Source organism: Bos javanicus, chromosome 21 (assembly GCF_032452875.1).
Source record: "Bos javanicus breed banteng chromosome 21, ARS-OSU_banteng_1.0, whole genome shotgun sequence".
Classification (NCBI taxonomy): Eukaryota; Metazoa; Chordata; class Mammalia; order Artiodactyla; family Bovidae; genus Bos; species Bos javanicus.
Window position 1 is genome coordinate 25,486,280 of NC_083888.1, and position 24,528 is coordinate 25,510,807.

Below are 24,528 nucleotides of genomic sequence, written 5' to 3' on the forward strand. Positions count from 1 at the left end.
GATCTGGAGATATTCATCGTTCAAAATGACTTAAGCTCCTTGATTTTCAGGGTAGCACTATTTACCAAGACATAGAATCCACCAATATGTCCACTGAAGAAAAATGAAGACTACGTGATACAACTATACAATCGAATACTACTCAGCCATAAAACAGAAAAAATGACATTTGCAGCAACATGGATGGCCTGAGAAATTTTCATACAAAGTGAGGTAAGTCAGAGACAAAAAGACAAGTATTGTAAGGTATCATATACAAGCGGAATCTATAAATTCATACCAGTGAACTAATGTACAAAACAGAAACAGACTCAGACTGAGAAAACCAAATTATGATCATCAAAGTCAAAAGGGAGGGATAAATTAATTTGGATTAATATATACACACTGCTGCTGCTGCTGCTAAGTCGCTTCAGTCGTGTCCAACTCTGTGCGACCCCATAGACAGCAGCCCACCAGGTGCCCCCGTTCCTGGGATTCTCCAGGCAAGAACACTGGAGTGGGTTGCCATTTCCTTTTTCAATGCAGGAAAGTGAAAAGTGAAAGTGAAGTCGCTCAGTCGTGTCGGACTCTTAACGACCCCATGGACTGCAGCCTACCAGGCTCCTCGGCCCATGGGACTTTCCAGGCAAGAGTAACTGGAGTGGGTTGCCACACTAATATCTATCAAATTGATAATCAAATAGGACCTACTCAATAGAATCAGGAACTCTACTGAAAAAACTGTAATAACCTATATGAGGAAAAAATGGAAAATGAATAGATACACCTCTGTTGTCCTGCTGATCCTGCTCACAGTGCCAATTGCATCGCTGTATCTCACTGTGCATGCTATTCATTGAACCCATGACAGGCACGGCGCGAGCAGGGAAGCTGGAAGAAAATGCGAGGAGCTGTAGGAACTGCAGACACATTTATCCTCTCCTGGCTGACTCAGCAGCCATAGCAGCAGTCATAACATAACCTAATATAACCTCAAGGGTTTTCCAGGTGGAGCTTGTATATACTTACTGTACAAAAGTAGCCCATGGCCAAGCGAGTACCTTGCAATGCTCATGCACAGTGCTATTAAGTGATCTCAGCTGTTACATAATCATTATTTACAAAACGTGTAGCAAAAGCAAGACGCCATGGGGCAAGAGAGCCTGACATCACCATCTTGGCTAATCTGTTCTTTCCCTACATCTGTGTAAAATCAAATTAAGTTCCTGTACATCTAAAACCAACAAAACAAGGGAAATCAACTCTACTCCAATATAAAATAAAAGTTAAATTACAAAACAAATTACCTGAGCTTGGTGTAGGGGGAACCAAACAGTGGTGACCCCTATGAATTAGATATGGGATATGCTATAATATTAATATGACACCACCAAAGTTTACACTCAGCAGAGAGCAAAAACCCACTCAAAGTTGCCTGACCTCATATGAATGCGACAAGGTGAAGAGAAGAAAAAGGCCATGGGTTAATCAGGACAACACCCTCAATTCAGACAGTGGGAATCTCCACGGGAACAAGACACACCGCAGGTAAAGAGCAAATATGTGGTCTCCAGGCACAGGATCCCGACCCATGTGGATGCGGTGAGACCCACACAATCCCCAGACCCTGTACCTGGGGACACACTTCCACAGTCTCCAAGGTGACACCACCTCCCCAGACCCTGCACTTGGGGTCCCACGACCCTTGGTTAGGACACCAGGTCTCTGCTGGTTGGGCCCCTGAGGTAGGAACGAGTGGGTTCCTATAATCTCCTGGGATGGTAGGAACCGGTGTAGGGTTGGTCTCCTCCCCCACGCTGTCCCATAGAAGTCCTCCTCTTTTCCCTTTGGTTCTGTGTGATATTAACTGTTTCTACAGCTGTCGTGACAATGCCGGACGTACTACCTTGTTCCTGGCAGGCTTGGTCCTTTCTTGTTTCACAGAAACAAGAGAGAAAACACACACGAGGTGCAGGGCTACAAGGCGAGGGGCAGGTCTGGTCTCCGCTGAGGAGAGAGCCGACTGGAAGGAGATGACAGCAGCAACCTCGCCTGCTGCCCATTGGCTTTTTGCTTGATCCACGTGCCCTACAATCAACTCACCAGGTGAACCTACCTCCCTTCCCCCCATGCTTGTGCTGGTAAATTGGAATAATTCCCAGGTAGCCACCTGAGGAACCTCCAGGAGCCCCAGGGAAGGTGAACCTCGCAGGGGTCAACAAGCAAACAGGCAACAGGCCTGTATAAACTGAACACCATAAAGCATTAATTCCTAAACACAAGTGAAGCTCTCATGTATTCCTCACTTTTTCTTAGATTTGAGTCTGTGGTCTCCCCATACACATGCAGATGGGGTGAGTCTCTCACAGCCCCAGACCCCCAAACTGGGGTCACACATCCCCTTGGTCAGGACACCATGGCTGTGGTTGGCGGTCCCCCAATGTGTGAACAAGCCAGGACCCTGGGGCCTCTGGGACCCTAGAAAGAAGTGTCGGGACCGTCTCCTCTCCCCTCAATTGTCCCTGAGAAGTCAGGCCCCTCCTGTTTTCACTTTGGTACCATATGAGTTTTCCCTTGTTTGAAAGCTCATGCTAGAGGTGAACACAGTACCTTGGTTCTGGCAGGCTCTGTCTTTCTTGTCCCGCTGAGGTGCTGAGAAAACAGGAGAGCTGGGCTGAAAGACGAGGGGCAGCTCTGTTCTCTTTGGAGCAGAGAGTCGACTGGAAGGAGGTCACAGCTGCAACCTCACCTGCTGCCCATTGACTTTTTGCCCAATCCCTGTGCCCTGGAATCAATTCGCCAGGTGAACCTGCCTCCCTACTCAACCTGAATGTGCTGGAACATTGGAGTAATTACCAGGTAACCACCTGAGGGGTCTCCAGGAGCCCCAGGGAGGTGAACCTGGCAGGGAACAGACTAGGAGCCCGATTGCAGCACTCACCCCCGGGAGGGCCAGGGAAGCCCACGCAGAGGAGAGCACGGTCACCCAGAGAAGCCCACCCCAGCCCCAGAGCCCAGACATCTGAGCACTGACTCTCAGACGCAGGCACGGAGTTTCCCAGACTGAGGCCAGGCCAGGCCTGCACCCGGGTCTCCATGTCCCAGTGCACAGAGTAGAGTCAGGCCTAAATGTCCTCACTGCAAAAAGCACACAGTCTTGTCTAAACATCATCAGTGTAGACAGGACTTAAAGAGGTCTAAATATACCATGTAGACAGAACTTGGTCAGGTTCAAACTAGTCTAGTTTGGTCTCCCAGGAGGCACAGGTCACACACATACAGGATCTCTCATCGTTGGACAGGGGGCTCACCCTCGTGTGGGAACTAGGATGTACATTTCTTGAAGAAGAAATCATCACTGGGCTCCATACTTGACCCACATCAGGAAACTGAAAAGATCTGCCTCATTAAACATTTCAATACGCAAAACAACAATGTTACCAATTTCTCTGGCCACCTGATCATCAGGACCTAGGGGAGACCCAGGAATTTCTTAGAGTACAGCCCAGTGTCCTTTAAAGACAGACAGGAAGTGGCCAGATTCCAGCATCCCAGGTTTCCAGCAGAAGGTGGCCACACTGGAAGCCTTCTGGAAAAGTATATTCTTGATCAGAATAAAAATATATTGTTGAAATTGCAAGCATACTAGTTATTATTTGCAAACCTAAAATATTCTTAAAAGCTTGGCACCCTGATATTTGCAGTTCCCATTGTTTCCTTTGGTTCAGATTTTCTAGGTAGAAGCAAGCCATTATCAAACTACTTTCTTCTAATTCTGTTATTTGTTATGATATGAATGAAAGGTCACACTTGAAAAGAAATAAAAGAAAATTCCTGCAACCAATTAGTGGCTCAAAGAGCATGTGAGCTGCAGGTGGTTTTTCTTCTAACAGTTTCACTTTTCTCCATGAAGAAACAGAAAACATAGGCCCCTGACTTTTTGCTCCTCTCTTGAAACTGAGCTAGAATGCAATTGATATTCATATGAACAAGTAACAGTTTTTGAGGTTTGAAATGCAATACCAGGGAAACAGGACCTTGAGAAAAGGGAGGGCTCCTATGCGGCTGGAGGGAAACCACACCCTAAAACTAAGGCTAAAATTCAAATTGGATTTAACTATGATACGATGGGGTTACATGGAGTATGAACCAAGAGTCTAAATATAGCACACAATATATGAAAACAAATTTGGTATCTCAGATGTGAGAGTAAAGGTTTCTTGTCAGATCTGCAACTGATATGCCCAAATTCTTTTAGAATACTGCATGTATCTTTTTGAATTATAGCTTTGTCTGGATGTTTGGCTACAAGTGGCATTGCTGGATCATATGGTAACTAGTTTTAGTTTTTTTTGAGGAATTGCCATACTGTTCTTTACAGTGACTGCACCAATTTACATTCCCACCAACAGTGTTAGAGGGCTTCCTTTTCTCCACACCCTCTGCAACACTCATTATTTGGAGACTTTTTAATGATAGCCCTTTTGACCAGTTTGAATCAGTACCTCAGTGTAGATTTGATTTGCATTTCTCAAATAATAAACAAGAGGAGCATTATAGGATGACTCTTTACTTTTCAGATGTGTAAAATAAAGTTTAACATGTCAACTTGATAATTTTTTCACAGATAAGAACTTATTACATATTTAGTATTTCCTTTCTTCTTAGTCTAACTATAGGAACATGTGTTTTCATGTTACTCAAGGTGATGAGTTTGGTTACGCATCTTTAAGCAGTTTTAAAGACGTGCATTTTGTGTAATGGTATTTTAAATTGATTTAAACTTCAAATATTTGTATCAATGATATGTGGACTCTTTTTTTGTATTGAAAACAGGTATGTTTTCAGTTGAAGGATAGTTGTTTCATGTTAGTTGCAGGAACATGCCAAATGGATTCAGTTTGATATATTACATATATATAGTATATAATATACTTATGTTTATTATATATAAACATATAATAAATACGTATATAAACACACCTGCATACATACATTCACGTTATTAGGTGATTTCAAATATTGAATATAGTTCCCTGTGCTATATAGGAAGGCCTTGTTTATCCATTTATATATAGTACTGTATGTTGGTTAATACCAACTTCCTAATTAATCCTCCATCCCTTTCCCCTTTGAAAACCCTAAAAGTTTGTTTTCTCTGTCTGAGACTGTTTGTTTGTCAAGAAATTCATGTGCATCATAGTTCAGAGTCTACTCATAAGTGATATAATATTTGTCTTTCTCCATCTTCACCTGATGTGCTAATCTCTACATCCACCCATGTTGCTGAAATGGCATTATTTCGTTTTTATGACTGAGTAATATTCCATTATATATTCTATGATATGTGGACTCTTGATTCAGGCCTTACAGATGTTTCACACAGACCTGTTAGCATGAACGTCCTCTCATGGTGAGGGCTAAACCACGATTCCCCAGAAGAAACTTACCTGTGGTCTGAGCCTCCTGGAAGAAATCATCCGACATGGAGCCTTCCTTGATCACCTTAACAGAACATCACACTGCCCCTTGACCCTGCCCAGATGGACTGCTCCAAACGGGCCACTTCCTAGCTCCTTCAATACAGTAATCTCTTCACTTTGCAGTTCCCAAATTCCTAATAATGCAAGACAGGAGCACTTTAGGTTGAGAATAGAAGACTTTGGAGCTAAAAGCCTCACAGGTGACTTCGTCTCCAGTGAGAATTTAACATTGACAAGATGAAGTACAGCACAGCTTTTTTTTGAATTGCTCAGTTAAAAAGAAAACCCTTGGTAATGTGGTCTTAAGACCTGTAAGACCGCATAATGTTGCCACCAGAACAATATTGTTCCTGGCATAGCTACAGTTAGTGACAAGAAAGGATAAAGTTAAAAAAAAAAAAAAAATTGCCAACCAGAGGCATCTTGGAAAAACTTAGTGACAAAATGGGCTTAGTGTCCTTAGCTTGATAAGGTTTAGTGTTAGATAGATTAATTGGCTTGACTGGACTAAGAAGTTCTTGGAAAGCAAAAATTACAAGAGTATAACTTCTTTATGTGATTTTTAAAATTCTCATCAAAATTAGTCTCTTGATGGAATCTTCTCTTTTAAAAATTTCCCCATTTTTATTTTGCTTATTTTTCTTTTTGATTACTTTATTGTTTTTGTAGATAGTCACAACAATTTTTTAAGTTGAAGTGCAGTTTATTTACAATACTATATGAGTTTGGGGTATACAACATAGTGATTCACTATTTTTATGGATTATACTCCATTGAAAGGCATTACAAATAAAGACTATATTTCCTTGTGCTGTATAATATATCCTTATAGCTTACTGATTTTATACATAGTAGTTTCTATCTCCTAACCCCCTACACCTATCTTGCCCCTCCCACCGCCCTATCCCCACCGGTAACCACTAGTTCTCCATATCTTTGAGTTTGTTTGTTTCATAGATAAGGTCACTGGTGTCATACTTTAGATTTCACATGTAAGTGATATTATACAGTATTTCTCTTTGTCTTTCTGACTTACATCACTTATTATGAAATCTTTAGGATTATACTGCTAAAAATGCCATTATTTTTTTTTTCAGGTTTTAAAACTTTTTATTTGCGTAATAAAAAAAATTGTGCGTTCCAATAATTAAAATCATTTGAACAACAAAAAAAAATGGCACTCTGATTAAACTGCATTTTACAGCCCGCAGAACACCTTGGACCAGCTTTTTACTCTAGATTTCACTGTCGTCCCACCCAGCTTCCTCCTTCACCAACATGCAAGTTCTTTTCCTTCCCTGCCAGCCACACAGGCAGATGGGAGAGGCAGGTGCGGCCTACGTTGTCAGTAGTTCTCCATTCTTTGATGTGAAAAGGGGTAGCACAGTCATTTAAACTCGATCCAACCTCTTTGCATCTTACAAAGTTAAACAGCTAAAAGAAGTAAAATAAGAAGGCAATGCTTGTGGAATGTACAGTGCATACTGGCGGCGCACGCTTCATTACGACTCGCCTGCTTGCTTCTCCTGTTCAATCGTTTCTTTCAAAGGCAGTGGATTTTTCTCTTGCGTTTCCGTTTTCTTCAATTTCGACTTATCGAACTTCTCAATCTCAGCCATATCGGGTTTGTCAGACATGGTTGCAGAGGGCGCGGAGCGAACTGCGAGCGAGTGAAGTCGAATCTGCGCTGTGGCCGCCGCGAGTGCCCTAAAAATGCCATTATTTTAATCTTTTTTATAGCTGAGTAGTATTCAGTATATTCAAATATGAAAACCTAAGTATATATTTCATATATGAATATATACATATGTATTTGCAGAGTAATATATATATGTATTTTTTCCTTTGCTATTGTTCTTTAACCGAAAGAATGAAAGTTTTACTATAACTTATAACGATACTAATTCTTACAACTTGGACTTGGTAAAATGTGTGTTTGGCCAGGACTTCCAGGGCGTTAGTCCTCAAACTTCAGTTTGCGTCAGTGCTTCAGATTTACGGGGATGGCTTATTAACTAAATTGTCAGACGGCAACTCCAGAGCTTCTGATTTAGTAGGTCTTTAAATACCAGTCCATTGACCATAATGAAAATCACTGTGCCTTTTGAGTAAAGCTTTTAGAGACTTACGATAATACTTCTAAATCAAGTACATTGTCTTACGTCTTAATACATACAAAGGTCTTAATTTGAAACTAGAAGATTGCTAAATGACTTCAATTTATAGGACATTGTGAACTGAAATTAATAAGTAGGCATCAAAAATAATGAAAATAAAATGTTTTGTCAGAGAAATATTGACAGAAGCAACTTAAGTTTTAAAAAAAAACAAACATTTATCCTGTAGTTAGATTAACTGGCTGACTTGACTGATAAGTTGTTTGTAAAGCAAAATTCCTGGAGGATGGCATGGCACTCCAATATTCTTGCCTGGAGAATCCCATGGACAGAGGAGCCTAGCAGACTACAGTCCATGGGGTCACAAAGAGTCAGACAAAACTGAAGTGACTGAGCACACACAAAGAAAAAGTTAAAGGAGTAAAACTATTTTATGTGATTTTTAAAAACCTCATCAAAACCTGTTTCTTGATGACATCATTTATTCTTAAAATTTTCCTGTTTTTATTTTGCTATTTTTCTGAGTAGTATTCCATATGTATTTCATATATGAAAATAGAGTTATATATTTCATATATGGCAATATAGGTATATATGTCTTATGTGAAAATATCTGTATACATCTCTTATATGACAATATAGGTACATACCTCATACATAAAAATAGAAGTATATAAGTCATATATAAAATATAGGTATATATTTTTATATCATAAAATTTTAAACTTTCAAAGAATTAAATCCTTTGCTTGTGTGGATCACAACAAACTGTCGAGAATTCTTAAAGAGACTGGAATCCCAAATCACCCAACCTACTTCTTGAGAAACCTGTTTGCAGGTCAAGAAGCAACAGTTAGAACCAGACATGGAACAATGGACTGGTTCAAAACTGGGAAAGGGTACATCAAAACTCTATATGGCCACCCTGCTTATTTAACTTCTATGCAGAGTGCATCAAGTGAAATGCCACGCTGGATAAAGCCCAAGCTGGAATCGAGACTGTTGGGAGACTATTAACAATGTCAGATATGCAAATGATACCAGCAGAAAGCAAAGAGGAACTAAAGAACCTCTTGATGAAGGTGGAAAAGGAGAGTGAAAAAACTGGAATAAAACTCAATATTTTTTTTTCAGACTGCTGAGTCTTTTATTAAAAATGAGTATGTTTGCATTCCACATTTTACATCATTCTTGACATAATTTTTTCAATTCAGTGTACCATCAAGGGTCTGAAAGTTTTGAATATTGTGAGAATATTTACACACTTGAAATACTGCAGGTAACTGGAATTTGTAAAACTCAATATTTAAAAAACTAAGATCATGGCATCTGGTCCAATCACTTTATGGCAAATCGATAGGGAAGAAATGGAAACAGTGGCAGATTTTATTTTCTTGGGCTCCAAAACACTGTGGATGGTGACTGCATCCATGACATGAAACACCTTATTCAGAAAACCAAAAGAAGAACCACAGACTGGAAGAAACTATTTCCAAAACACATATCAGAGAAAGGATCTGTACTCAAATTATACCAAACAGCTTCTTAAAATTTGGTAAAGATTGAAAAACACACCTGGACAAAGAATATAAACAGATATGTACATAGATATTTATATCAATATATAGAGAACTTTTTATATCTCTCTGTAGATAGATAGATGTTTACATGTCTAGGTAGATAGATATTTATATCTCTCAGTAGATAAATATTTATATCACTACATAGATATTCCATAAAACTAATAACTTCCATAAAATTGAAAATTTCCATAAAATTAATAATTTTCATAAATTGAATAACACATAAAATTATTTACTTTCCTAAAATAAATAACTTTCATACATTAATAATATTCATAGAATTACTTCCATACAAGTACTCACTTTAATACAATTTAAAACTTCTTCAGGAAATTAAAACCTTCTCCAGAAAATTAAAAATTTCCTCAGAAAATTAAAAACTTCCTCAGAAAAATAAAATTATAAAATTATTTATAAAGCTTCTACTCTATGAAACACCTTATTCAGAAAAATCCAAAAATGAACCACAAACTGGAAGAGACTATTTTCAAATCACATATCAGATAAGAGTCAGACAGGACTAAGCAACTTTCACTTTCATTTTCCCTGGATATAGGGCCACATGTGGGAACTTCAGATCCTAGGCTTAGCTCTCTAGAAAAAAAAAAAAAATTTTTTTTCTGGCAGGGGAGGCTGTCCTTTCTAGTGTCTATTGTTAATATCCATTCCCACGTACTGTGTAGGTGGGTTCTCTTTCCTCAAATTATACCAAATTATACCAAACAACCCAATTAAAATTTGGTAAAGATTGAAGCACACACCTCAAGGCAAGAATACTAGAGTGGTTTGCCATTCCCTTCTCCAGTGGACCACATTCTGTCAGATCTCTCTACCATGACCTGCCTGTCTTGGGTTGACCCACAGGCATGGCTTAGTTTCACTGAGTTAGACAAGGCTTTGGTCCTAGTGTGATTAGACTGACTAGTTTCCTGTGAGTATGGTTTCAGTGTGTCTGGCCTCTGATGCCCTCTTGCAACACCTACCGTCTTACTTGGGTTTCTCTTACCTTGGGCGTGGGGTAGATCTTCACGACCCAGATAATCACGATGGTGTGATCACTGACCTAAAGCCAGACATCCTGGAATGTGAAGTCAAGTGGGCCTTAGAAAGCATCACTACAAACAAAGCTAGTGGAGGTGATGGAATTCCAGTTGAGCTGTTTCAAATCCTGAAAGATGATGCTGTGAAAGTGCTGCACTCAATATGCCAGCAAATTTGGAAAACTCAGCAGCGGCCACAGGACTGGAAAATGTCAGTTTTTATTCCAATCCCAAAGAAAGACAATGCCAAAGAATGCTCAAACTACTGCACAATTGCACTCATCTCACATGCTAGTAAAGTAATGCTCAAAATTCTCCAAGCCAGTCTTCAGCAATACATGAACCATGAACTTCCAGATGTTCAAGCTGATTTTAGAAGAGGCAGAGGAACCAGAGATCAAATTGCCAACATCTGCTGGATCATGGAAAAAGCAAGAGAGTTCCAGAAAACATCTATTTCTGCTTTATTGACTATGCCAAAGCCTTTGACTGTGTGGATCACAATAAACTGTGGAAAATTCTGAAAGAGATGGAAATACCAGACCACCTGACCTGCCTCTTGAGAAATCTGTATGCAGGTCAGGAAGCAACTGCTTCCTGTTAGAACTATTAGTTAGAACTGGACATGGAACAACAGACTGGTTCCAAATAGGAAAAGGAGTACGTCAAAGCTGTATATTGTCACCCTGCTTATTTAACTTATATGCAGAGTACATCATGAGAAACACTGGACTGGAAGAAGCACAAGCTGGAATCAAGATTGCCGGGAGAAATAGCAATAACCTCAGATATGCAGATGACACCACCCTTATGGCAGAAAGTGAAGAGGAACTAAAAAGCCTCTTTCCGGGGAGCGAGTTCCGCCCCTGGCAAAGGTCATGAGGAAGGAGGCTTGGCATACGCAAAGGCGGGATCAAGCCTCAGCAGTCTCCCTGGAAATTCTCGAGCAATCTACCCCCAAAACCAGAGTCTGCCCACTTTCTGCTTTGTGCTTTCACCTACACCTCTGACTTTACGGGGGGCTGTCCCCCACTACCTCTCTCTAAAAAAAGAGTTAGCTTACAGCTCCAGTTAATAATTCCTGTGTTTCAACCTACAAACTCCCTTGGAAGTCCTCTAGCCTGCCTGAATAGGTTTTTCCGGCCACATGTGATTGCTCAGAGCCTCCAAACTGTGAGAGGCATGAGATGTTCTAAACTGTCTAAATACAGATTCCTTTGAGCAGTTAAAAGATTGATTAGAAATTGTATTGGTGAAGGGATTTTCACTTGTTGGGCCAATGTTTGCTGCTAAGTCTCCATATCCCTTACCTGCTGTGTCCCTGGCAGTGTATTGATTAATATAATTGGTGTAAATAGTAGCTTTAATGTTTGTAACCTGGGACCCTTGAGTTAATTCTTTTTCTTGTGCCCACCACACCTTTGCTCTGTAGAAATGCAACTTTATCTAATGCTTTTGGAGGGTGGTGCTTGACTTATCACCTTTAGAGAAAAATAAGTTTTCTGAAGAAAGGGTCTTAAAATGTTAACAGGCCTCCGGGCCAGAAGATGATGCAAATCACCTAAGCTTTTGCATATGATAAGTTTGCAGGAAGAAAGCCTGGCTTGCTGCATGACTCTACCCCTTCCCCCATTATCCTCTATGCATAACTTAAGGTATAAAAACTACTTTGGAAAATAAAGTGCAGGCCTTGTTCACCGAAACTTGGTCTCACCATGTTGTTCTTTCTCTTACCTTCTGGCTGAATTATTCAGCCTCTTTTCTCCACTGAATTTCCTCACTGAGCTATCCTTATTTCAGCCTCTTTTCTCCACTGAATTTCCTCACTGAGCTATCCTCATTCTATTACTCTTTATATCCTTAATTAACGTTTAATTAAGCAGTTGTTTCCTGATCCTCGCCGACGCCGTCCCTGCTTCGAATTCCCTGGATCCACCGGGGCTGGACCCTGGCACCTCTTGATGAAAGTGAAAGTGGAGAGTGAAAAAATTGGCTTAAAGCTCAACATTCAGAAAACAAAGATCATGGCATCTGGTCCCATCACTTCATGGGAAATAGATGGGGAAACAGTGGAAACAGTGTCAGACTTTATTTTTGGGGGCTCCAAAATCACTGCAGATGGTGACTGCAGCCATGAAATTAAAAGACGCTTACTCCTTGGAAGGAAAGTTATGACCAACCTAGATAGCATATTCAAAAGCAGAGACATTACTTTGCCAACAAAGGTCCGTCTAGTCCAGGCTATGGTTTTTCCTGTGGTCATGTATGGATGTGAGAATTGGACTGTGAAGAAGGCTGAGCACCGAAGAATTGATGCTTTTGAACTGTGGTGTTGGAGAAGACTCTTGAGAGTCCCTTGGACTGCAAGGAGATCCAACCAGTCCATTCTGAAGGAGATCAGCCCTGGGATTTCTTTGGAAGGAATGATGCTAAAGCTGAAACTCCAGTACTTTGGCCACGTCATGTGAAGAGTTGACTCATTGGAAAAGACTCTGATGCTGGGAGGGATTGGGGGCAGGAGGAGAAGGGGACGACAGAGGATGAGATGGCTGGATGGCATCACTAACTGGATGGACGTGAGTCTGAGTGAACTCCGGGAGTTGGTGATGGACAGGGAGGCCTGGCGTGCTGCGATTCACGGGGTCGCAAGGAGTCAGACACGACTGAGCAGCTGAACTGAACTGAACTGAAGCACACACCTGGCCAAAAAAGACAAACAGATAGTCAATAGGAAGAGAGGAAGAACTGGGTGGGGTAGAAACAGCCCCTTGAGGCAGTTAATCCTGTGATCTGACCTTCCCACACCTGAGTCAATGTCCTGAGAAAACCAATGCTCAAAAAGGCATGTGCACCCCAACCTTCACTGCAGCACTCCTTACAATAGAACCAGCAAGAAGTCCACCAACAGGCTAAAACTTAAATAATATGTGGTACATGTAGGTAATGGACTGCTACTCACCCAAGAAACACTGCCACTGAAATTGAAATTACGCCAGTGCTAGGCACAGGGATGAACCTTGGAAGATCATACACTAAGTGAGTCAGCCAGACAGAAAAAGACAATAGCATATGAGCCCATTTTAGGCAAAATTAAAAAAGCAGATACAGGGAACTAATTTATAAGACAAAAAGAGACTTTGAGACTTCAAACCCAAACAAAGAGAGCCAAAAAAAAAAAAAAAGGAGACTTTATCTCCTTCCTTCCACATGTGCAGGAAATCTGTATCTCTAACAGATACTCCACAAGAACTTGATGATCATCACCCCAAACTTTACTTGAGTTTGTGCAATTTCCTCTATGGAAAAAGAATTGAAAAAAACAACAGATATGCTGTCTGTATACGTCACAACTGACTCAGGTGGCTGCGCACTGCCAACAAGCACAAAACTGAAAATCAAAATGACAATGACAAATCAAATCCCATGACTCAGAATGGCGATTCTCACACGTCACAGCAATAATGCAGGAGCAAGCCAGGAGGAAAGAGAACCCACCTACACAGTACATGGGAATGGACATTAGCAATAGCCACTAGAAAGGACAGAAAATTTTTTTTTTTTCTTCTAGAGAGCTAAGCCTAGGATCTGACGTTCCCACATGTGGGCCTATATCCAGAGAAAATGAAAGTGAAAGTCGCTTAGTCGTGTCTGATTCTTTGCGACCCCATGGACTATACAGTCCATGGAATTCTCCAGGCCAGAATACTAGAGTGGGCAGCTGTTCCATTCTCCAGGGGATTTTCCCAATGCAGGGATGATGTTCCCACATGTAGGCCTATATCCCAAGAAAACCATCATTCAAAAACCCACATGCACCCCAATGTTCACTGCAGCACTACTTACAGTAGCCCAAACACAGATCCGGAAAAATGTCTGCATTTAAATAAAAGACACACTAAAGCTTAAAAATGTGGTCCATATATGCAATCGACCATTTCTCAACCATGAAAAACCACTACTGAAATTAAGAAATTATTCCACTGGTCACTACAAGGATGGACCTTGGAAAATCATACACTAAATTAAGTCAGGCAGACAGAGGGAGAAAACAGCATATGATGTGAATACTAGGCAAAATTTGAAAAGAAATAGACTAATTTACAAAACATAAAGAGACTGAGAATTCAAACACAGAGGATTCAAAAAAAACTGAAAGAGCAAGGATGAATTAGAATGTAGTGACTAACATATACACAGAAATCTGTATCTAAAATAGATAATCCAAAGGACTCCCTCCTTTCTTCTTTCCTTGTCCCCTCCCCCCACAAATGGGTTCCCTGGTGACTCAGACAGTAAAGAATCTGCCTGCAATGCAGGGGACCTGGGTTTGATCCCTGGGTCAGGAAGATCCCCTGGAGAAGGAAATGGCTACTCGCTCCAGTACTTTTGCCTGGAAAATTCCATGGACAGAGGAACCTGGTAGGCTACAGACCATGGTGTGGCAAAAAGTCAGACATGACAGAGCGGCTAACACTTTCACTTTTTTTTTTTTACTTTCCTCCCACAAATACAGAAATCTCAGAATCTCTGAGAATACACAGAAATCTGTATCACTAACACATACACAGAAATCCATATCTGTAATAGATAATCACCCTCCTTGCTTTCTTCCTCCAGATATAAACAAAAATCTGTATGTCTAACATATATACCAAAATTTGTATCTTTAACATATACACAGAAATCTGTATCTCTAATAGATACTCCACAAAGACCTGATGCTCAGCAGAGGGGTATTTGCTAGATCTTCTGCAATTCCTCTATGGTAAAAGAATCCAAAAAAAGAGACATGCTGTATGTGTATGTCATAACCAAATCAGGCAGCAGTATAATGATGACAATATAATAGTTTCATGGGCTCCAAAATCACTGCGGATGGTGGCTGCAGCCATGGAATTAAAAGACTCTTGCTCCTTGGAAGAAAAGCTATGACAAGCCTAGACAGCATATTAAAAAGCAGAGACATCACTTTGCTGACAAAGGTCTGTCTAGTCAAAACTATGGTTTTTCCAGTAGTCATGTACAGATGTGAGAGTTGGACCATAAAGAAGGCTGAGCACTAAAGAATGGATGCTTAGCAATTGTGATGCTGGAAAAAACTCTTGAGAATCCCTTGGACTGCAAGGAGATCAAACCAGTGAATCCTGAAGGAAATCAATCCTGAATATTCATTGGAAGGACTGATGCTGATGCTAAAGCTGAAGCTCCAAGACTTTGGCAACCTGATGCGAAGAGCTGACTCACTGGAAAAGACCCTGATGCTGGGAAAGACTGAAACCAGGAGACGGGGGTGACAGAAGATGAGATGGTTGATGGCATCACTGACTCAATGGACATGAGTTTGAGCAAGCTCTGGGAGATGGTAAAGGACAGGGAGCCTGGTGTGCTGCAGTCCACGGGGTTGAAAAGAGTTGGACATGACTGAGTGATTGAAAACAACAAAATCAAAACTACCATGAAAAATCACCTCACACAGGTCAGAATGGCCACCATCTAAAACATCTACAGAGAACCCATGCTACAGAGGATGGAGGCCAAAGGGAATCCTCCTACAGTCTTAGTGTGGATGTAAGTGGGTGCAGGAACTATAAAAGCCAGCAAGGAGGTTCCTTATAAACTAAACATGCAGAAACCACATGGTCCCACAATCCCACGTCTGCGCTTAGACCCAGAGAAAATCAGAATTCACAATAATCTATGAGCCCTTGTTTTCAGGGCTGTTCAGTTGACAATGGCCAAGAACTAGAATCGCTGCTGGACAAAATATTGGCTTTCTCTGCCTGGTGAAGCCAAATAAAAAATACGGAGACAGGGGTTGGAGAAAATAGAAAGTGGCTTTAATTCTCAGTTGGTGAAGAGGGGAACACATTAGGTTCGAGCCTCAAGAATTGTGCCCCCCTCCATGAGGAGTTTAGGGGCTCGTGTAAGATGAGAGCTCACAGTCAGGAGTCAGTGATGAGGAACAAATGTGATAGGATTTTGATTTCTTTGTCTTGCATGGTTTCAAGGACAGTCATAAACTGGTATCAGTAATCTAGTAATTGAGTCTGGCAGTTCGGTGGTTCTGCAGCCTTCTTTCTGATGTGCAGCTACAAGGGGGAGGGTGTTGTAAAAGTAGACACCAGACAGGAGATGTATTTAGCCTAGAGTGGAAGGAAAATAGTCCAAAGCATAGCTCCTGCAGAGTTAGGGGGCAGAAAAGCACACTTAGTTACAGGCACGCAGAGTTAGGAGCAAAGTTTAAAAAACTAGGAACTTTCAGGACTGCTCACTGTTCTCTTTATCGTCTTTGTTCTCAGGAAAGCGAAAGAAAAAACTCATTCCTCCTTTTTTTCTTTTCACTGCAACAAATTCAACCAAGAAATCCATTGACAGGAAAATGAGGACCGAGTGGTGCACCTCTACACTGGAACACTGCTCCGCCATGAATCAGAGCAGAATAACACCATTGACAGCAGCGTGGATGGACAGAGTGATTTCCTTACTCAGGAAAGGAAGTCAGAAAGACAAATATGACAGGGTATCACTGACAGGTATATTCTTGAAATGAATGCAAATTTCATATATTACACAATATAAACAGACACAAACTTAGAAAACAAGCTTATTATTATATAAAAAAATCAGCATTGAGGGATAAATTAAGACTTTGCTAATAACATATGCTCATTAATATATTTATCAGATAGTTGATCAAAATAAATCCATTGAATAGTATAGGGTAGCCTACGGAACACATTTTAATTATCTATATGGAGAAGATAACCCCAAAAAGAACTGATAAATGTAATATCAGAAATCAACTCTACTCCAAAATAAAATAACAATGGAGGTCCAGAAAAAGGAAAAATGAAAGTGGGACATGAAGAAATGCTGCCCCCTTGTGGACGTTTTTTTGTAACAGCTACTATAAAAGCGGCGCTGATGGGCGCTTCATATTCCCAAGGTCCGTGGGGCTGGAAGTAAACAGCGACTGCCCTCCGTAAGTCCCCCAGGGGTGGTCCACAAAAAAGAATTCAAAACTGGGCAGACGTTCAGGGAGCCGATTTCAGCAGGGACCTTTAACTCACATCCTTTAAGAAAAAAGTCACACGATGTCAACATGGCTGAGTAGTAGGGAAGTCCAGGCAACCCTGCAACGAGGTATCACTCACTCACTCCGGTCAAAGCGGCCATTTTTTAACACTCCACAAACGTTAAATGCTGGAGACGCTGTGGAAGAACGGGAACCCTTCTCCTCTGCTGCTTGAAATACAGATTGGTGACAGCCACTCTGGAGGACAGTGTGCTGGTCACTTCCAACTCATGCAGTGGTAAGTGGCAGCGAGCGATAGCTGGAAGCAGGGTCTTAGTTTCCCAGACCGAGTCCTTACCGCTGGACCACAGAGCCAGTAGTCAGGGCTAAGGTCCCTAGTCTTTGCCTGCCTTGTCAAGAATGAATTCAGGCGAGGAGGCAGAAAGTGAAGAGTAAAGTAAAAAGTTTATTTAAAAGAAAAGTACATGGGGAAAGTGCACCAGGGAGCTCAGAGACAGAGTCATGCCTTTGAAAATTTATATCCTTTATAAGGGGGCAGTTTTCCAGGTATTTGTCTTCCCTCCGGCCAATCATCTTTGTCTCCCACATCCCAGTAATTTGCCTCAGGACCCATAGGGTATGCACACACACCTTAGCCAAGATGGATCTGGAAGTGAAGGCTTCTGGGAGGAGCAAGGCTCATTATGGCTTGGAATTATCCTCTGACTTTTGACCCCAAAGAGCCTTTCTGTGCCTGTGTAGCGTTCTCCCTAATCCTTTACTCAGGCAGGGTTTTGCCTCTCCTTGTCCTTGCCAAGATTATTCCCTGGAGGTGTTTACAAGAGACCAAGACTTGCTACTTACTCTGTTTCTGTTGTTACTTCAATTTCTGAGAGCAAACAGGGGGCTGGTTGTAAGTTCCTCAACTGGAACCCACCTATCTGTTGCCCCAGGAAATGCAGAATAGAGGCTGGCTGTGAATTTCCAACCTGGAGCCCATCTGTCTCCTATCTCACTAGTTCCTTGAACAGTGACTTCCCTGGTGGCTCAGATGGTAAAGGGATTAAGAGATACAAACATATTATTATTTATTATGTATTATTATATAATAATATAATAATTATATTATAATATACAATTATATATTTATATATTTATTTATATATATTTATTTATATAAATATTTATATATGTATTATATATATAATTATATATTATATTATATTATATTATATTATATTATATATAATTATACATATTATTTATAAAATAAATAAGCTACAAGGATGTAATAAACAGCAGAGGGTAAATATAGCCATTATTTTGTAATACCACTTGTCATTGTTCAGTCGCTCAGTCGTGTCCAGCTCTTTGTGACCCCATGGACTGCAGCATGCCAGGCTTCCCTGTCCTTCACTATCTCCCAGAGTTGGCTTAAGCTCATGTCCACTGAGTCGATGATGCCATCCCACCATCTCATTCTCTGTCACCCTCTTCTCCTCCTGCCCTCAATCTTTCCCAGAATCAGGGTCTTTTCCAGTGAGTCTGCTCTTCGCATCAGGTGGCCAAAGTATTGGAGGTTCAGCTTCAGCTGAACCAGTGAGTATTAAGGATTGATTTCCTGAATCAAAGGAAATTAAAATTTAAAAAAACAAAGGAACTAAGTAAGTTACAACAGACAAAGAGAATCAGAGAATACAAACACAAAGGGCTCCCCCCACCCCTCCCCGCCCGGCCAAAAAAGAAAGTGAAGAGCTGGGGATGAATTAGGAAGTCAAGACTAACATATTCACAGAAATCTGTATCACCAACATAACCACAGAAATCTGTATCTCCTACAGATACTCCAAAAGGACCTGATGTTTAGTACAAGGAAGTTGGCTCAATCTGTCTAATAACCTCTATGGCAGAAGAATCCAAAAAAGCATAGATATGCTTTACATACATGTTACAAATGAATAAGCCATCTATACACTGACAACAAGAAAAACACTGCACATTGATTATACTCCAATACATCACAGGCATGAAATTAAAGAAATGGAAAAAAAAAGCCACGGCTTGTTTTTTCCCTCTGATCTCCCAGACATTGGCTGCTTTTGATCCTTGGAGCTTGAGCAGGCTTGGGTCAGATGGCTGGACTGCATGGGATCGAGAGAGCCTGGTAGGGTGCCCTTCATTGAGCCGTTTTTAAACCTCTACTGTCTGTTTTCCTCCAGCTAGAACCAGAGTCCCGAGGGGGAACAAGGCCCCGAGCACCTTGGGGCCAACAGTCACCAGAAACACACACCCCAAGCAACTGCAGCACTAATTCCAATAGCCAAGGCAGACGACAAGCAAAGTCTAAACTGAGAGGTTGAAAGCTTAAAAAAACACGTGGTATGTATGTATGATGGACTATGACCCAGCCATAAAAAACCGTCATTGAAATTAGGAAGTTATGACACTGGTCTAGCCACAGAGATGGACCTTGAAGAACCATAAACTAAGGGAGGTCAGTAAGGCTAAGGAAGACAATAGTAAATGATGTGAGACCCTGAGTACTGAAAGGGTTCGAAGAAAAAAAAAATGAAAGGTCGAGAATGAATTAGGAGGTCCGGACTAACATAGATACAGAAATCTGTACCTGTAGTAGATAATGCACACGGATTATCCTCTTCCTTTCTTCTGTCCTTACACATGTACACAGAAATCCATTATCTCTAACCTATACAACAGAAATCTGTGTCTCTAGGAGATAATCCACAAAAATTATATCCTTCCTTCCTTCCTTCGTTGTATACACAAAACACTGTACCTGAGATACATTATCCACAAGGACCTGATGCTTAATAATCAGCTTGACTTTTATGGCAAAACGTCCAAGAAAGAATCTGGATACCCCATAGATATGTCATGCCTGAAATCAAGTGGCTGTACACTGACAACAATCACAACATTGCAAATTGACTATGCTGCAACATAGCAAGGCCATGATGTTAAAGAGAAGGAAAGAAAAGCAGTGCCTTCTTTATTCCCTCCAACCTCCCTGACTTGGTCTAGTGTCCCATCCCTGGACCCTGAGTGGGCTTGGGTCCCACAGCTGGACTGGGATGGAGTCAAGACAGTCTGGCATGGTGCCCTTCACTGAACTTTTTTAAGATCTACTGTCTGCTATGTTCTGGCTTGCACCAGAGTCCCAGCGGGATCAATGTCTTGAGGAACTTGGGGGCAATAATTACCAAGCCTCCTAATCTCCTGGTGCTGGGGATTCCAGCTCAAGCCTCCTTCAGTGCAACCTGAGCAGGGTGCTGAGGACCTAGGAGGAATTAGTCTAGTGGGTATGTGTATGTGATGCTTTAAAACAGGAAAGTCTTAAGAAACAAGCTCTTGGATGTTTGCTCAGGCATTCCACTCTAAATTCACAGCCCAGGAAGCCAAATTTCCCTAAGGCTCTGGTTGTCCTGATAGCCAGAGGTGGGCATGGGAAAGTGCTGCCACCTTGCGGATATTTACTATGACTACAGTTTGATCACAGGTGCCAACTGGCACCTCTAATTCACAAGACCTGGGATTCTGTGACTGACACCTGGCTTTGTGAAATGTCATGGGGTGGGTATTGCAGAAATAAATTCCAAACACAACCGACTATCAGGAAGGCAACTTCCACCGGGAAATTTTCCTCACACCATTTACTGAAAAAAAAGAACGCAAACCTTCACCACAAGACTAGATGTTCAGCATCCCTAATTGCTGGAGGAATGCCATTAGAACAACAATTGGAAATCAAATCCCATCAGTCACAATGGTCATCCTCATGTGTCTACAAACAATAAATGGCAGAGAGAACCTGGGGGAAGAAGAATCCCCCCTTGCTGTCAGTGGGAAGATAATTGGCAACAGCCCTTAAAGAGCCAAATAGATTCAAGTGATTAGATCTGATAGAGTGTCTGAAAAACTATGGACAGAGGTTCATAACACTGTATAGGATGCGAGGATCAAAACCATCCCCAAGAAAAAGAAATGCAAAAAGGCAAAACAGTTGTCTGAGGAGACCTTGCAAGTAGCCAAGAAGAGAAGTGAAAGACAAAGGAGAAAAGGAAATGTATACCCATCTGAATGCAGAGTTCCAAAGAATATCCAGGAGAGATAAGAAAGCCTCCTTAAGTGAGCAATGCAAAGAAAGAGAGAAAAACAATAGAATGGGAAAGACCTGGGATTTCTTAAAAATTAGAAATACTGAGGGAACACTTCATGCAAAGATGGGCACAGTAAAGGACAGAAACAGTATGGACCTAACAGAAGCAGAAGATACTAAGAAGCGGTGGCAAGAATACACAGAAGAACTGCACCAAAAAAAAAAAGTATTTTCCATGACCTGCAGCCAATGCATGCTCCATAACACACACACTTCTAGACAGGAGAACACTTGCAGAGTCAACTGAATCATCCCAATTTGCAAGAGTTCCCCTTTGTTAATGGGAAAACTGCAACAACCCATTTCAGGCAGAACTGTTAATGATCTAGGCAGTGATCAGCAAAATGTAGCCCAGAGGCCAAATCTGTCTCTCCATGTGTTTTTGTAAATAAAGTTTTACTGTAACACAGCCACACCCATTTGTTTATATGTTGTCTGTAACTGTTTTGCAGTGACATATTTTATTTTCTTGCGCTCCAAAATCGCTGAAAATGGTGACTGCAGCCATGAAAGTAAGATACTTGCTCCTTAGAAGAAAAGCTGTGACAAATCTAGACAGTGTATTAAAAAGCAGAGACATCACTTTGCCAACAAACGTCCATCTAGTCAAAGCTATGGCTTTTCCAGTAGTCGTGTATGGACATGTGAATTGGACCATAAAGAAGGCTGAGCACCAAAGAATGGATGCTTTCAAGTTGTGATGCTGGAGAAGACTCTTGAGAGTCCCTTGGACAGCAAGAGCAAACCAGTCACTAAAGGAAATCACCCTGAATATTCACTGGATGGATTGTTACTAAAGCTGAAGCTCCAATACTTTGACCACCTGATGCAAAAAGCCAACTCATTGGAAAAGACCCTGATGCTGGAAATGACTGAGGGCAGGAGGAGAAGAGGGTGATAGAGGATGAGATGGTTGGATGGCATCACCAACTCAATGGACATGATTTTAAGCAAACTCTGAGAGATAGTGAAGGACAGGGAAGCCCAGTGTGCTACAGTCCATGGGATGGCAGAGTCGGATACTACTTAGCAACTGAACAACAACAAATGCCTATTTTCCATTGTAACCACAAAGTTGAGCAGTGGAGACAGAGACTCTATGACCCTCAGAGCCCAAATGTTTACTATCTGACCCTTCACAAAAAAACCTTGCAAATTCCTAGGTATCTACTGTAGGCAAAGGAAATACTGAATGAGCAAGGAAATAAGGTACTTATAAATGCCATCTATGACAGGTAGCCAGTTGTAGAAAAGGAGACTATCATGCTCATGACTATTTCTTATTTTGATAGCAATACTGGTACAAGTAAACCAAGAACTGTTCTATCACCCCCTCAGCATCTGCATAAGGTGCATTAGCAACATTTAGCTTTATCGGTCAGTACTTAATATCTCAAAGGGAGGGTGGTAATTGGCTAAGAGAAAAAGGAACAGTACCCCAAGACCAAAAAAAAACAAACAGGATTCTATATCCTCTTCTGAGAAAACGGTGAGTGCCTCTTTGACTGAATATAGGTTCATTGTAGCATATTACACACAAGAATGACTTTGTCATTGTTTTTATTTGGAGACTGAGTATAGATTAAAGTGATACGTGTGGGGGCCATCTGACAGAAGCTTGGACCATGGGTTTCCTAGAAAAAGATGTGTTGTTTCAACCAGACCTTGCAAGAGAGCGGTTTGCCTTTTTTTCCCTTGTGTGTAGAATGAGTTAATCCATTTCAGTGGGATCGAGTGGGAAAAGGTCATTCTGCAAATACTCAAAAGCAATTTCATGAAACACTGGGTTCTCATCCATCTGCCGTAACAAACTGGCTGAGCCCCGTGCAGCTTTAAGCACTGTACATTTGGTGAAATTATGACTCCTGCCGGGGGTAGATCATATTTTTTTTTCAAGGCTGAAATGAAAAAATCTACAGTACACTGCACACACAGAACTGTTAGACTGGGGGAAGTCTTAGAGCCATTTTGCTGTTCGTGGAAGATGGGTGATAAATCACCCTGTATAATCTGCAACCTACTGTTTCATTTGTTCTTTAATGTACCTCGGATCTTTTGGAAATAAAGGAATTTCACACAAAACGAGTAATTTGATGAACTTTAACCTTACTCATAATTGGATAATAAAATTGGGTTCGTGCCGTAATTAAAAAGATTGTAATGGGAGAGTCAATCTGCAGTTTCATGCTGAGCCTTTTCCATAAACTGAGGAGTTCAGTTCAGTTGTTGTCAGAGGAAATGTACTTAAAAGATAAGATATACCATGTCAGTGATGGCCAACATTACCACTGCAGGCGCCTAGAGATCAGGGGCATCAGTTTTAAAGATTAGGTTTTGACTTGTTAGCAAGCAGGAAATGAACTGCTCAATTTTCACTTAAGTGAGTTCATTTGTCCAGATTATCTGCAGATCAGTTCATCTATTACCCATGCTCCACTGCTGCTGGTTTTGCATAAATGCAGACTTGCAACTTGCACACAAGTCCACCTGTATCAAAGTAATGCCTGCCAGGCTAGCTCCCAGACTCAGAAGCATTCAGTCTCTCCTCTGCCCAGTTGGATCCTCCTGGTCTGGCTTCTCTCTTTTGGGGGCGCGCTTTCAAGTCCTATATCTGGCCACTAGGACCCTGTGTTGGACCTCCAGTGAGACCATCACTGCTAGGTCAGCCCCTGCTCCTCTCTTCCTCACCACTTTCTGGTTTTTCCAACATTTCTCTTTGGCCTTCTCCAGTCCTGCCTGTGGCTTGCTACCAACCTCTCCATCCTCAACTAGTAACTGACTACAGACCCAACAGTGTAGACCAGTCTCCCCCCAGGTCCTGCCCAGCCTCAGCTCGGCTACCACACCACACCACACCACTCTGTGCTGTGCTTAGTCACTCATTCGTGTCCAGCTCTTCGCCAACCCAATGGACTGTGGCCCACCAGGCTCCTCTGTCCAAGGGGATTCTCCAGGCAAGAATACTGGAGTGGGTTACCATACCCTCTTCCAGGGGATCTCCCCAACCCAGTAACTGAACCCAGGTCTCCCACACTGCAGGTGGATTCTTAACCGTCCATCCCTGGTCAGGGAACTGGATTCCACATGCCACAACTGAGAGTTCTTGTGCTGCAACTAAGACCCGCCACAGC

The 24,528-nt window shown here is 41.5% G+C and overlaps 1 protein-coding gene across 1 annotated transcript; it reads right to left on the bottom strand.

Moving 5' to 3' along the window:
• Positions 1 to 6,602: 6,602 nt before the first annotated feature.
• Positions 6,603 to 7,174, bottom strand: LOC133234249 (thymosin beta-4-like). Its single transcript, XM_061394561.1, has one exon. The coding sequence runs from the start codon at positions 7,100 to 7,102 to the stop codon at positions 6,968 to 6,970; it is 135 nt and encodes a 44-aa protein (XP_061250545.1). The 5' UTR covers positions 7,103 to 7,174; the 3' UTR covers positions 6,603 to 6,967.
• Between the last annotated feature and the right edge of the window lie 17,354 nt (positions 7,175 to 24,528).